We start from the raw sequence: 14,747 nt of genomic DNA, 5'->3' as shown, positions 1-14,747 counted from the left end.
TGATCCCAAACCCAGTTGGACTTCGAGGAAGCAGCCTGGAACCACGAGCAGTCGAACCAACTGAGCTCACGTCAGTTCATCAGCGCTCCAGCCGTCATCTACGTGGTGAGCCGCCGGAATTTCCCCTTCCACCAGAACCTAGAGCGTCTCCAGCTGTTTCCGGTGAGAGTACCGAAATGTCGTCTCCAACCGCTGCCGCACACGTCGTTTCGTCTCCAGTCGCTGCCACGCATGTCGTTGTCGATGGGCCACGGACACCCGACCCTTTTCATGGCGATCCTCATGAAGACGCCGAGGATTGGCTGGAGGATTTTGAGTGCGTCACCAACTGCAACGGATGGACTGAAGAACGGAAGCTCCGCCGCGTTTATTTCGCGTTGCAGGACAGCGCACGAACCTGGTTCGAAAACCATGAAAGTGCCATTCTGTCGTAGGATGATTTCCGACGGGAGCTACTGGCCACATACCCGAGTACAGACCGCAAAGAAAGAGCTGAAGCTGCCTTGCAAGCAAGAAACCAGCGCAACAATGAAAGCGTCGCAATGTATGTGGAAGACATGTGTCGGTTATTTCGCCGGTCTGATCAAAATATGAGCGAGGACAAGAAACTTCGGCACCTGATGCTCGGGGTGAAGCAGGAGATTTTTGCTGGTTTGCTCCGATGCCCCCCGCGGAAAGTCGCTGAATTTCGCACCGAGGCGACAGCGGTTGAAAAGACTCTGCAACAGCGAGCGAGGCACTACAATCGAGATATTAACGTCGCATCTGTAGACGCGGTGTCAGCAGTCTTTGGGAATGGCTTCGACGTATCATGAGAGCTCATTCGATCGGTGGTTCGAGAAGAGCTCCAGAAGCTAAACGGCAACCTCTCAACAGTCTTGTAATTAGCGGAAGTTGTTCGGGAGGAAGTGAGACAGGCAGTCCGTGAGCAGCAGCCACAAGCACAGCCTGTTCAAGCATTGGTTTCGATGCAACCCGCAGTCTCGTACGCCGAGGAGCTGAGAGGCGCCCCAGTACCTCCTTTCGTCGCCCCTGGACCTCCTTTCGCCGCAGCAAGCACGCATCTGCCGAAACCTCGATTCACGCCGTCCCCAGCCAAGACGAGAATCCAAAAAGCTGATATATGGCGCACTCCTGATCAAATTCCGCTTTGTTATCACTGCGGCGAAGCTGGCCATCTTTACCGGATGTGTGAATATCGCCGAGCTGGACTTCGGGGTTTTCCCGTAAACGCTGCCAGTCCACGGAACGGGGAGTGACCTTCTGAAATCGAGGAGTACTTGTCAACGCGTCAAGGTGCTCACTCCTCGCAGCAGCATCAGTCTCGGTCGACAGCACCACTGAGGTATCGGTCACAAAGTCCGCGCCCATCTTCAAACTCTCCGAGGCGACTTCCCCAAAGCCCGCTTCGGGAAAACTAGAATCGGCGACCTGGAGAGGTAAGGCCGCTGCCGACACAAGAAAACAACCTCCAGTGCCGATTTCAAAATGTGATGATGGACACGAGACTACGTGCGGAAACGGTAACGTCGCTTCTGATTTGTCGGTAATTATAGACGGCTACGAAACGAATGCTTTGGTAGACACAGGCGCAGACTATTCCGTCATGAGCAGGGGACTTGCCAGAACGCCGAAAAAAGTGCTGACCCCTTGGATAGGACCACAAGTGCGAACCGCTGGGGGACACCTTATCGATCCGGCAGACATGTGTACCTCTAGAGTCGGAATACGTGGCTTCACCTATGTCACCAGCTTCATTGTCCTGTCGGACTCTTCAAGAGATGCAATTATCAGAATAGACTTTTTGCAGGCCAGTGGCGCAGTGATAAACTTGCAGGAAACGTGCGTCTCGTTCTCGACGAAACACGCCATCGCGACATTCGAGAGTGAAAAACAATTCGATGCACTCCAGATTGCAGGTGATGATGTAACAGTACCTCCAAAAACCATCATCGTTGTCACCGTAAAAAGCAATGTGTACCACAACTATGAAGGAATGGCAGAAAGTAATACTGGGCTGTTACTCAAGAAAGGGTTCTGTGCAGCAAGAGGTATTGTACGACTGCGTGATTGGTGTACGAGTGTCTTCCTGACAAATTTCCAAAACGAGGTGCAACATCTTGCGAAGGGAACTGTTGTTGGCCACTAGCATGATTACGTTCCGATTATGGCTTTGGATTCTTCCGAGACTGCACCACTACACCCTGACGGTAAAGATTCTATACTCGCATCTATCCACATCGAAGCAGCCCTATCACCGAACCAGAAACAAAAAATCGAGAGCCTTATACGGGAGTATGCCTCGTGTTTTTCCACGTCATCGAAAGTGCAAAGAACACCCATCACCAAACACGCCATCATAATTGATCAATCTGTTAGACCTATTTGCCAGCACCCGTACCGAGTGTCACCAAAAGAGAGAGAAGTCATCAGAGGCCAAGTTGAAGAAATGCTTAGGGACGACGTAATTCAATCATCGGCCAGCCCATGGGCCTCACCTGTAGTGCTGGTAAATAAAAAGGACCAGACCTTGCGCTTCTGCGTTGACTACCAAAAATTGAACGTCGTCACAAAGCGGGATGTCTATCTCCTTCCAAGGCTCGATGGCACCCTTGACAGACTACGAGACGCGAAATTATTTTCCTCTCTAGATTTCAAGAGTAGATACTGGCAGATAGAGATGGACGAACGAGATCGCGAGAAAACTGCTTTCGTCACCCCAGATGGATTATACGAGTTCAAGGTATTCCCATTTGGCAAGTGTTCCGCACCCGCCACATTTCAGCGGATGATGGACACTGTGCTGTCCGGGTTAAAATGTCAGTCCTGCCTTGTTTGTCTCGATGACGTGGTGATCTTTTCGGCCACCTTCGATCAGCATGTGGAACGACTACGGACTGTGCTCGAAGCGATTAGTTCAGCAGGGCTGACGATAAAACCTCAAAAGCGCCATTTTGGTTTTAATGAACTTCTTTTCCTTGGTCATGTGGTTAGCTCTGAAGGCATTCGACCTGACCCCGAAAAGACAGCAGCTGTAGAAAAGTTTCCTCGACCGACAGATAAAAGGGCTGTGAGACGATTCTTAGGACTTTGTGCCTATTACAGAAGATTCATCAAAGATTTTTCGAAGATTGCGGAACCACTAACCCGACTGACGAAAGAAGACACGCCTTTCACCTGGACAAGCGAGCACGAAGACGCGTTCAATGAGCTACGACAGCGACTCCTAAACGACCTCGTCCTTGCACATTTCCACGAAGAAGCCGAAACAGAGATTCACACGGATGCAAGCAATTTGGGACTAGGCGCCGTCTTTGTGCAGCTGCAAAACGGAGAGAAAAGAGTGGTCGCATATGCTAGTCGCGCTCTTTCGAGAGCTGAAATAACTTATTCGGCGACGGAAAAAGAATGTCTGGCGGTAATATGGACCATACAGAAATTCCGACCGTACTTATATGGTAGACCATTTCGAGCAGTGAGCGACCATCACTCGCTGTGCTGGCTCGCAGGCCTAAAGGACCCTTCTGGGCGACTTGCTAGATGGAGCCTCAGGTTGCAAGAATATGACATAACAGTCGTATACAAGTCGGGTCGCAAGCACAGTGATGCTGATTGCCTGTCACGCGCCCCAGTGAAATCTGCACCTGTGGAAGATGGAGACGACTTTCCGTTTCTTGGAGCCGTCAGCACCGCCGACATGACTGAATATCAACAATCTGACGCGAAGGTGCTTGAACTGATCAAGCATCTGGAAGGGTAACCCGTGCGTCTTCTTCGAGTTTTCGTCCGGGGATAGTCCTCGTACCTGATGAGAAACAACGTTTTATACAAGAGAAACTTCGAGCACAGCAGGGAGAAATTACTACTCATCGTTCCTTCGGCCTTGCGACCCGAAATCCTGGAAGCCTGCCATGATGACTCAGCAGCAGGACACCTCAGAGTGAGTAGAACATTCATTCGCATCCGCACCAAGTACTACTGGACAATGTTACTGGATGCTGTACAGCATTATGTGAGGACATGTAGAGATTGCCAGAGACGCAAAACGCCTCCATTGAAACCTGCAGGATTTCTCCAACCATTCGAACCACCTAAATCTCTGTTTGAACAAGTAGAAATGGATCTACTTGGTCCATTTCTTACGTCATCAATGGGCAACCGATGGATAGTAGTGGCGACGGACTACTTAACCGGGTATGCCGAGACAGCCTCTCTCACCAGGGGCACGGCTATAGAAGTCGCTGAATTTTTCGTCACTAACATTGTACTACGGCATGGTGCCCCAAAGGTGGTTATCACGGATCGAGGAACTGCATTCACAGCCAATCTGACACAGTCCATTTTGAAACTCACCCACACATGTCATAGGAAAACAACGGCTTGCCACCCCCAAATGAATGGGCTAACCGAGCGACTCAACAGAACTCTAACCGAGATGTTGTGCATTTACGTTGACTTGGAGCACCGTACGTGGGACAAGATATTTCCGTACGCCACTTTCGCTTACAATACTGCTGTGCAAGAGACTGCTAAAGTGACGCCATTCCAGCTAGTTTATGGTCGAGTAGTTACCACACCATTAGATGCAATGCTGCCTGTAGGCGACAATACAGAGCACAAGCCTGACATCAGCGAATTCATTCAGTGAGCCGAAGAAGCATAACAGTTGGCGCGACATCACATAAAACAACAACAATGCGTGGATGCAAACCGTTACAACCTTCGTCGGAGAGGAGTCGACTACGCACCAGGCGACCTAGTTTGGATTTGGACTCCCGTGCGGACGCCTGGCCTTTCCGAAAACTCATGCGCTGCTATTTCGGCCCTTAAGGAGTCCTTCGTCGCGTCAGCTCCTTGAACTACGAGGTGTCACCGGAAGGACAACTGAGCTCATCAAGATGCCGAAGGAGCACAGAAATCGTGCATGTTGTCAGAATGAAGCCATACTATGACAGGCAATGAACATCGAGCTATACATACCCGATCATGAGGAATACCTAGTTCTCTAATGGAAACCACGTATTCAGACCATCTCAGAAACACTGCTTTTACGCATCGGGACGATGCGTTCTTGAAGGAGGGATAATGACGCAAGGCAGACGCAGTATTCAAACTACGCGCGCTAGTTCGTGCGCCCTCCAAGAGACCAGCGGCCCGATGATGAGACAAGAAAAGGCCGTGACGGCGCGCTCCTCATCAGCACGGGATTTCGATGAAAAAGAAGTGGTGCACCGCTCGAGGGCGTCTCCGAGATCGATTCCTTTTGCTGATCGGCCGTTAGAAATGCCGCTACATTTTCCTTTACTTTTCGGGTACAAGTTAGCACCAATAAACAGTTATTCTTACATCATTTGGATTGTGCGTAACAATATGCTGTAATACATACTCTAAGCTCGAAATGACCTTTCTCGAAACACCTATATATAAGGCCACGTGCAGCGCCCACAGTGTCTAAAAGCATGTCTTTCTTGAAGAGCACTCACCCAGCATGGACATTCTTTGTAATCGAGCAAGACGGGGCCAGCAAGGAAGTGTTAGTAACCAAGCGACTATTAAGGAAGCCACATCTGTAGGGGTGAAGGAGGTAGCACCAAGATCGCTACACCGTGAGCCCGGTTATTTGTGAAATTTAAATGGCATATTGAACGTCATTGTTTGACCACGCTGTGGGTGCCTCAAACAGTCACTGACGTCATTACAATGGAAGGATGTATGGATGAAAAAAACGTTATTAATGTCCATTAGGTCGCGCCTGTGTAGGAGCTGGCCGCTCCCACGTTGGGACCGAGAGACCTAGCCTTTCAACCGCATCGTGGGCGCGTTGGACTGCCTATAATTAACCGTTAATATAATAATGTAGCAATATAATAATATACCAATGGAAGGAAAAATGTTAGGTGTAACGTTAAGAGACAAGAACAGAGCAGAATGGATTAGGGAACAAACGGGGGGAAAGGATATCATAGTTGAAATCAAGAAGAGAAAATGGACATGGGCCGTGCATGTAGCGCGTAGACAGGATAACCGCTGGTCATTACGGGTAACTAACTGGATTCCCAGAGAAGGCAAGCGGGTTAGGGGGAGACAGAAGGTTAGGTGGGCAGATGAGATTAAGAAGTTTGCGGGTATAAATAGGCAGCAGAAAGCACAGCACCGGGTTAACTGGCGGAACATGGGAGGGGCCTTTGTCCTGCAGTGGACGTAGTCAGGCTGATGATGAAGACAATAATAATAATAATAATAATAATAATAATAATAATAATAATAATAATAATAATAATAATAATAATAATAATAATAATAATAATAATAATAATAATAATAATAATGTTCATGAAAATTAATCAGTATTTTTATGGCACAATCAAAGCGCAAGACTACTCCACTCCAAAAATAAAAGCAAGTGAAGATAGATAGATAGATAGATAGATAGATAGATAGATAGATAGATAGATAGATAGATAGATAGATAGATAGATAGATAGATAGATAGATAGATAGATAGATAGATAGATAGATAGATAGATAGATAGATAGATAGATAGATAGATAGATAGATAGATAATCTGATCGTGTGAGGATTATTCTGAAAATGGTATCGATACATCTTCTGCCCTAACCTTTCATAACAATTCACCGTCCGCATCTTGGCGAGTCTTCTGTAGCGGGTGCATGCATGAAACCGTCATCACTATCATCGCTACTGTCTGCACGCGTGTCACTCCACGCGGGTAATTGCAAAACGCGGCGCTCGAGCTACAGTGCGAGTAAGTGCGAGCTGTTTACAAGCGTCGTCTCGCCATTTTGTTGCCATCCGCTCTTTTCGAATTTGAGATTCTGAAGGCGTTCCTGTTTCTTACCAGCCACGAGCTGCCTGTTGTACGAGGTAAGTTATGCGCCTTACCAGAATTGTGCAAGTGAAAGCAGATACCTTTTATAGCGTGCCATGGACAATGTGGAGCAGCCCTGCCTCCTGACTGCTACTTGTAGTTGCCCCTTAATCATGCGGCTTTCGTTTGGCCCATATATACTTAATCTGATAGCCCCTTCTATTACCCTTATAACCCTTCTGGCTCCTTCAGTCTGCCCTGAGAAATGCTTCCGTCACACAGCGTGTTCGCGTACTTGGCTTTTTACACCGGTGTTTGAGAAGAGTCCCGCGAAGACTGCGACTGGCAATTAAGAGGTTATTCATGATGGGGTGTGTTAGTTTCGGCTTCATGCAAAGTATTTTCGCCCTTCGGGGGCGCTACCCCGTGTATATATGCGCGGCATTGTATCCAATAAAGAAGTTCCTGCTTGGATACCGGCTTCAGCATACTTCTCGACGGCCGGTGCTTCGGTGCCGTGCCCTGTGTTCTCCTTGCGTCGCTTTCGACGCATGCACGATACTACATTTTAACGACGAGGATGGGATCCCACACATTTAAACTCAGCGATGGAGCGGTTTGGAATGCTTCCAAACTTGTAATCGTCAATTCCGAATGGGAACCACCTTCACGCTTGCACTCTTCATTATCAGGCGCCATACTCTGCCTCGGTTCCACGATTGGTTTCTATCCCTATTCCTGCATCATCACCATCTTTCCCTGAGGAAATGGTATTCAGGCACCGGCTTCAAGTCCGGCTGTGGTGATCAGCCATCATGAAGTTTTACCGAGCATGCTTCAGAGCCCTCAGACTCTTCTCAGGCTCCGTATCAATGCTTGACTGACGAACCCAGTCCCTATGCCAGTATCCTTCCTAACACTAATGGACATGCTTCAGAACCTTCAGGTTCCCATGTTTTGCGTCAGGGTTCTCCGTCCCCAGGTATACAAGTGAGGGACGCTTAAGCGAGTCTTCGAACTCCAGTTATTCCTCTACGCTCTCAGCTGAGCGTGAGCAGCGCGTAAGCGAGCCAGTACAGGCTCATCCTCACATACAGAACTCGCTGCTCCGCAAGGGAACACTTCAGAGCGCAATGAGCTTCGGCGTTCTAAACGTTCGCGTAAGAAACCGTCCAATTTTACGGATTTCGTGTGCTTAATCCTTCTTCTTACTCGTATGTAGGATTCTGTACCATACGTGTGCATTGTTGTGTGTATGCTGCGCATTTATTTATTGTATAAGGGTTAAGTCTACCGCTTGGTACACTGCTATGCTTTGATTTTTTGTTGTATTTTGTTTGTATAAGTGCTTTCAGCCATGGTGCGCTGTGTACATAGCTATGTTTTTTTCCCCTTCTCATGCCGCTTCTCTCTTCTTCAATTGGTTACATTACAACAAAAGGAGGGGCGGTGTTAAGGTTGTCAACAAGTAGTTTAAAGTCGTACAAGTCCTAACGTGTCATACTACTCCTTCTCTAAAAATTGTATAATGTTACACAAGTTACTCATGTGCCATTAATATTTTTAATAATATTTCAAATTAATAATAATAGTCTGCATTATTCATTGAATAGAGCCACATATCCATTTCATTCTAGGTAGAGATTATGTGGTGTGTCAGTTAGTTTCGGTTTCATGCAATGTATATATTTTCGCCCTTAGGGGGCGCTACCCTGTGTTTATATGCGCGGCATTGTATCTAATGAAGGAGTTCCTGCTTCGCTACCGGCTGGTGCATACTTCCTGACGGCCGACGATTCGGCGCCCTGTGTTCTCCGTGCATCACGTCCGACGCACGATACTACACACGTCTTTCAAAGTTCACAGCGGCAAGTGTGTCCAGCTTGTTGCCGCACCGCATTACCACGGAATCGATGCCTCTCACATAATTTAACGAATCCATGGCCACCTATAGTAAACCTATGGAAATCACAGTCGGAAACGTAAGCCCTCACGAGATATTCATGCTGTAGTGAAAATTAGTAGGAGGCACAACTGACCACCTCTGACCCGCGGTCACGTCTCGCGCTCCTGGAGCGAGCGTGGCGGGCGGTCAAAGCTAGGGAGCACTGGCTCCAGCACGGTATATGCGACACGATCTCCCATACCCGTTGCCCATATATACCTTTTCCCCAACTTCGCATCAACAGTGCTACAATGGGACACTGAAATAAAATCCAAAACATTTGTTCTTACTGAAATATTGGCATCGCAAACTAACGGGAAGTAAAATGAAGAGACAAACGAGCGCAGTTTGTCTCCTCCTCTTGCGTCCCGTTAGATTGCGCTGCCAAGATTTCCGCACAAATCTATACTAACTAGCCCACATTTCAACCCTTCTGCTGTGTTTTGTTCTTCCTGTTTATTCTTCGAGGCCTACGTGAGTGATGGAAACGTGTAATGAATCATACATTGGCAGGACATCCATACACCTGCTCGAGAAAAAGCGTGCTTATCTGGACCATTGAATGTAATCATTCGCATGTGCAAGAGAGCACTCATCATATCTTTATTCTTTTTTTGGGAGTATATATATTCCGCGGCAGTGAAATAAAAACTCGTGTTTGCCTCAGCGCTATAGAACTTGTCCTTTGCTTCTTTGTCCCGTTGTGGCACTGTTTATCCGAAGTTCAGTATCTACCAACAAGCCCGCATTATCACATTATATTAGCCCATTCTCTTAAGATCATTTCTCCCTCTTATCACAGTACTCTGACATTGTTAGACGATTGCTTGCAGCCCCTTTAGAATGACACTAAACTCAAATAACAATTTTTATCACAGGGAAAGCTCAATGTATGGCAACATCTAAAACGACAGTATTATTAACAGCGGTGCCCTACTTACCGAGAAATCAGTGTAAATGCACGAAAACACATATACCACGAGCAGGACACTCGCAAAATGATCGCGATGATGTCAGTGTTGACGCCTACAATAATTGACTAGTAATAGAACTAGCTGCACTAAATAAAGAACCTTCCATGCACAGAGACGTAATAAAATGTTACTTGTTTGTTTGTGTTTCAGTCGTGGAAAGGAACCGCTATACGTTACTATGCGGAATGGCGCAAGTGGTTCAAAAGTTCAATATTTACCTGGTTAAACTGGACAGGTCATGCCATCTAGCGGAGTCTATTTGAACCATGCACGCCTGCCATCTCGGAGGCTATGGCAGGAAATTGTTCAATTGTCGTTGTTGCTGTTGTGGCTCTCGCTACTTTTGCCCTGCTGCTACTAGTGTCGGCGGTCGCGCAATAAAGCCGGGCAACGTTGTGCACGGCAAGTGATGTTAAAGTTTCTAATTTCTCTAAAGTATCCACAAGGACTACTAAAACCTGATTTTATTTCAAAATAGGCACTTCCTAAGCACAAAAGTAGCACCACGAGGTTTCTGGACTGCTATTTCATCAGTCAACATCGACGTAATATCTGCATTTAGCGCCTTTTTAAGGCAGAGGCTCGGATAAGTACAGGGTATACGGCTGATCAAGGTGACTTGTACCTACCCTATACGGCCTCTTTCATATCAGGGTGTCTGTTCGCGATTGTGGATGCTTTTTTTAAAAGACGATAGTCTTTCTTGGGGACCTTCGACGCCAAAATCTTGGTCTGTCTCTCTGTACATTTATCTGTTTGTCCGCGCTAACGATACCTCAAATGGCACTAAATAATACTTTAAACGGTGAACCCCATCCGCAGCGCCCATCAATACTGCTCAAGTTTCAGCGTTCATACTTGTGCGATTGTCAATTAAAAAGAAATTGTTGCGCACATCTGAGGCACATAACAACACGTCGATATTTTGTATGTGGGGTTTTATACTAGAGAAGGCGCACATAAGTAATTCTAAGGACCGCAGCGTTTATCACGCTGCACTGACATTGCAACGCGATGCTCAAAAAGGCAAATGTTTCCAACCCTTTGCCGAGACGTCAAGGTGTTGGCACCTGCCCGTCACTTTGCGTTCTACACCTTATCACCTCCGAGACAGGCGCGAATCCTTCTCCGCGGGCGCGCACGCCTTCCTTCGTTTCCGAAGATAACTGCCAAATGCCACTCGTGTCTAACCTGCCTCGATGTGCTCGTTCGCCTTCGCTGCACGGATCAAGAATCTCTAAAGCAGCGCTTCCAGAATACAATTCACCGATTTTCTCGCACAGAACATCAAATAAACATTTTTTTCACTCTCTCCACCCGCTCGACTATCGTATTTTGACGATATTTGCAGTGGAACATACAGATACGGGGCCAATTTTTTTTAAAGTGATGTCACTGTTGCGCCGGTATATGCTTGCATGAGAAGTCCGAGTGCCTGATACTGTTTACAACCGAGATCCAAGAGCATGATGGTTTAATAGCCAGTGCTGTCAGTCATTTCAATAGTCTCAGACGGGCTTGTCCCACTTGTTGCCAATTTACGTGATGGCTAATTACGAGAATTCGATCACCGCTGTGTTAACTGCTACTCATTAATCTACACGCATGTGCCACTCTAAAATCCGGAAAATCTGACCGTATACGTGTCTCTCACGCAGCTATACTTCGCCTATTGCGATGACATTGCCATTGTCTTCAAATACAGCGCATACTGTGATGAGAATCTATTTCCTTGAGCGCTATATGTCCGCTAGCTCAAATTTGTTATTTTCTCCCACCACGTTCTACTAATTAGGCTGATCACTTTCCGAACTCCCATCAACTTCCAAAATTTCATTAGTTGTCATTTTGCTTCTTTACATACAGAAAGCCGGGACGTGACAATCAACCGCTCAGGACATAATCAGAACAGCTAAACGACGATGGCCACTAACAAGGCTGGAAAGTCAAGTGACGTAAAGGAAGGACCACCGAAGGCGTTCACCTTACCTCCTCGCACTGGTGCACAGGGCCCTGAGGTGTCGACGATCACTGCAGAGGCAAAGCGCCGATATACAGGCGATTCTTTTCTCCCCACTGCCGGTGCGTCTCTGTGCGCAGGAGCACGTGGACCCAGTGCCTCGCCGGTGGTCATCGTACCACCGCCAACAAAAGAAGATGCACCAGCTGGTGCGGCGGGGACGGCTGCTGGAGGGAGATCACTTGAACAACCAGATCCTTCTGCTGCGCAGAAGAAACGTTGTCCTCCAGCTATCGTCGCGATACCGATTGCAGCACTGAGCCCGCTTAGCCCGCTGGATACGGAGATCATCGCAACGCCGTTGACGAAGCGCGAACCACTTGCGTTTCGGACGAAGAAAGAACGGGAAAAGGGAGAGGCGTTTCGGCCGTCCATCGATGCAGGGCATCGGCGTGGCCCCAATGAAGTAGTCGAGCCTCTTTTACCGGTGGTCAAGCAGTCTGTGCAAATGGGTGCACCGGACGACCTACGCGCCAGGAGGCAACATCTGCCGTCGCGATCGTCGCCGATATGCTTGCGGCCCATGGCGATCGGTCCCGCAGGTACTCCCGAGCTCGTAGCCTTCCCATCCAGATGGCACCGTCGGCAGGTGCGCCTCGCACTTGAACCAGAGTTCGCCGGTGACACCGATGACAGACTTGGAGTGTCGTCGCCGAAGGAAGTTTACCCGGTTATGGATACAGCGGAAGATGAAACACCGGGATGTTGGGCCACTACGCCTCAAGTACCGCAGCCCGAGAAAGAGGACCAACAGTGTGGCTGGTTGTGGTTCCGACCGGCTTTCTTCCGCCGCTTCCGCACTCCTGGCTGGGTTCTTATTAGCCTCTGCTCGATCGAGTTCACCCAGAGCTTTGTCAACAGTGGCGTGTTCAGCGTGGTGCTGCCCACCATAGAGCGACGCTTCAATTTGAGCAGCTTCGAGACTGGCATGCTGCTGAGTGCGTTCAGTGTGGCCAACTGCCTGTTCATTGTGCCCGTGGCATTCCTGGGGAGCACCCGCAAGAAGCCCCTCATTATAGCCTCCGGCATGGCCATCATGTCGGCCGGATCGTTTTTGTTCTTCCTGACCTACGTGATCGAGCCGTCCTACGCGTGAGTTTCCTATTTTATATCATAATCATAATCATCAGCATCAGCGGCAGCAGCCTGACTACACTCACTGCGGGGCAAAGGCCTCTGCCATTATCCCCCAATCAACACGGTCATGTGCAACACGGTCATGTGCGGTTACTATACCTGTTCTAAGTAGACATGTTCCTTTACAACTTGCAGTGTCTCTCCACCTATCGCAAAGCGCTGTTTTCGGCCGAGACTAATACACATTGCTTTAGCTTTATGCATATTAATATTCAGACCTGCTGTTCTGCCTTCCGTGTCCAGTTCAGTAATAATGAGCTGTAATTTGTCGCCTGAGTTAATCATCAAGACAATGTCACCAGCAAATCGCTAGTTACTAAAATGCTCTTCATTAGCTCTTATTTATAACTCTTGTCAGTCTAGGGCCTTGAAAACCGGTAAACACGCGGTGATTAGCAACGGAAAGATCGTGTCTCTCTGCCTTACAGCTTTCTTTATTGCGATTTTGTCGCTTTCTTTATAGAAAACAATGGTGGCCGTTGACCCGCTGTTAATTTCTTCCAGCACGTTTATGTAGGGTTTGCTGATGCCCTGGTTCCGTTGTGCCTGCATCACTGCTGATGTCTCGACCGAGTCAAACACCTTCTCGTCATCTATGAAGCCTATGTATAGTGGTTGGTTGTATTCAGCGCATAATGTTCTGCCAGAGTGCGGTGCGGAGTCGAGTTATATAATACCACTGCTTTTTTCGAAATTCGCTGCGTCGACTAAGTTATCACCAGGAGTATCTAGAGATGATTTTACAACTCAAGACGTGGCAGACTTCCAATGAGGAAGCATGTTAATAAAAGAGAATATCACTTTACATGGGGCACAGTAAAACAGCTAACAGGATATAGGGCTGTTAAAGCCCGGGGGGATTACCGGGCATATAACATCCCTACTTCCTAGGAAAAGGGCATTTTCACGAGTCAGAACACTCATATCATTGGAGTTGCCAATCATCTAAACATCTTCACCAATGAAAAAAAGTAAGTAAATGCTGTCAATCAGGCAACGTTCAATCAGTCTGGTGCACACACGCGCCCAATCGCACATACCGCAAAGCGTTTGAAGTTACCTGATGGACAGAGGTGCTGCGCTTCGCAGTGGTAAACTAGCCATCTGGTATGTATAGCCACGGTATCTTTAGTCGACGTTAAGTGTCGATTGATATATTTCTGTTTTGCACATTTAAATAATAAGAATTCTGTACACAAACATAAATTTATGGTGTGCTTAGATGTCTCTAAAATAGACATCTGTTAATATGAAGCCGCCCAGCATTCAGCGCTTTTTTTAATTGGCAAGCTTCAATTATCATCTGGCACTCTGTCGTGTGGTTTGCTGGTGTTTCAATATCCCATTACACCCGTAAAAGGGTGTTTCAGCCGAAGCCTTTTTACGCAAAGCACTCAGATGGTATTTGGGGGATGCAAAACAGCCTTAGACCTCCATTTTCGCAAATTCTGGTCAAGAAAAAAAAGTGTTTTGTTTGCTTGAAATTCATCTATGGGTGCGAAATATTTTGCAGTGGGCTTAGGCTTCACATCATATGTTTTCGGGCTACTGCACATAGAACACAGGTGATTTATTCTTGTCTGAAAAACCTACGGCAATAAAAAAAAAACGTTAATGCCAAACCATTATAATCAAAAGTAATCTCGTGTTGCTGAAGGCGTCTACATCATTTTTTCGACGAAAAATGATTGCTTTTGTTGCATCGGTGAATCTCACTTACTGTCACACATTGGCTGATTCGCTTAGTACTTATGGGCTGCAGAAAAAGATGCTGTTGCGTGTGTCGTCTGCCGATGTATGTTACTCCTTTGGCACTGGGGAGGGTGCCTGAAGCAGCATTT

The 14,747-nt window shown here is 47.4% G+C and overlaps 1 protein-coding gene across 3 annotated transcripts in view; it reads left to right on the top strand.

Moving 5' to 3' along the window:
* Positions 1-14,747, top strand: part of LOC142776003 (solute carrier organic anion transporter family member 4A1-like) — an 80,527-nt gene that overhangs the window by 47,535 nt on the left and 18,245 nt on the right. For all 3 annotated transcript variants that reach the window (XM_075878715.1, XM_075878708.1, XM_075878704.1), the window contains exon 2: positions 11,616-12,861. In XM_075878715.1, the coding sequence (XP_075734830.1) occupies positions 11,672-12,861 (1,190 nt within the window). In that variant the 5' untranslated portion in view covers positions 11,616-11,671. The remainder of the gene's footprint in view (positions 1-11,615; positions 12,862-14,747) is intronic.

Source organism: Rhipicephalus microplus, chromosome 2 (genome assembly GCF_043290135.1).
Source record: "Rhipicephalus microplus isolate Deutch F79 chromosome 2, USDA_Rmic, whole genome shotgun sequence".
Classification (NCBI taxonomy): domain Eukaryota; kingdom Metazoa; phylum Arthropoda; class Arachnida; order Ixodida; family Ixodidae; genus Rhipicephalus; species Rhipicephalus microplus.
Note: the sequence above shows the minus strand (reverse complement) of the source record. Positions and strands in the feature narration are given on the sequence as shown.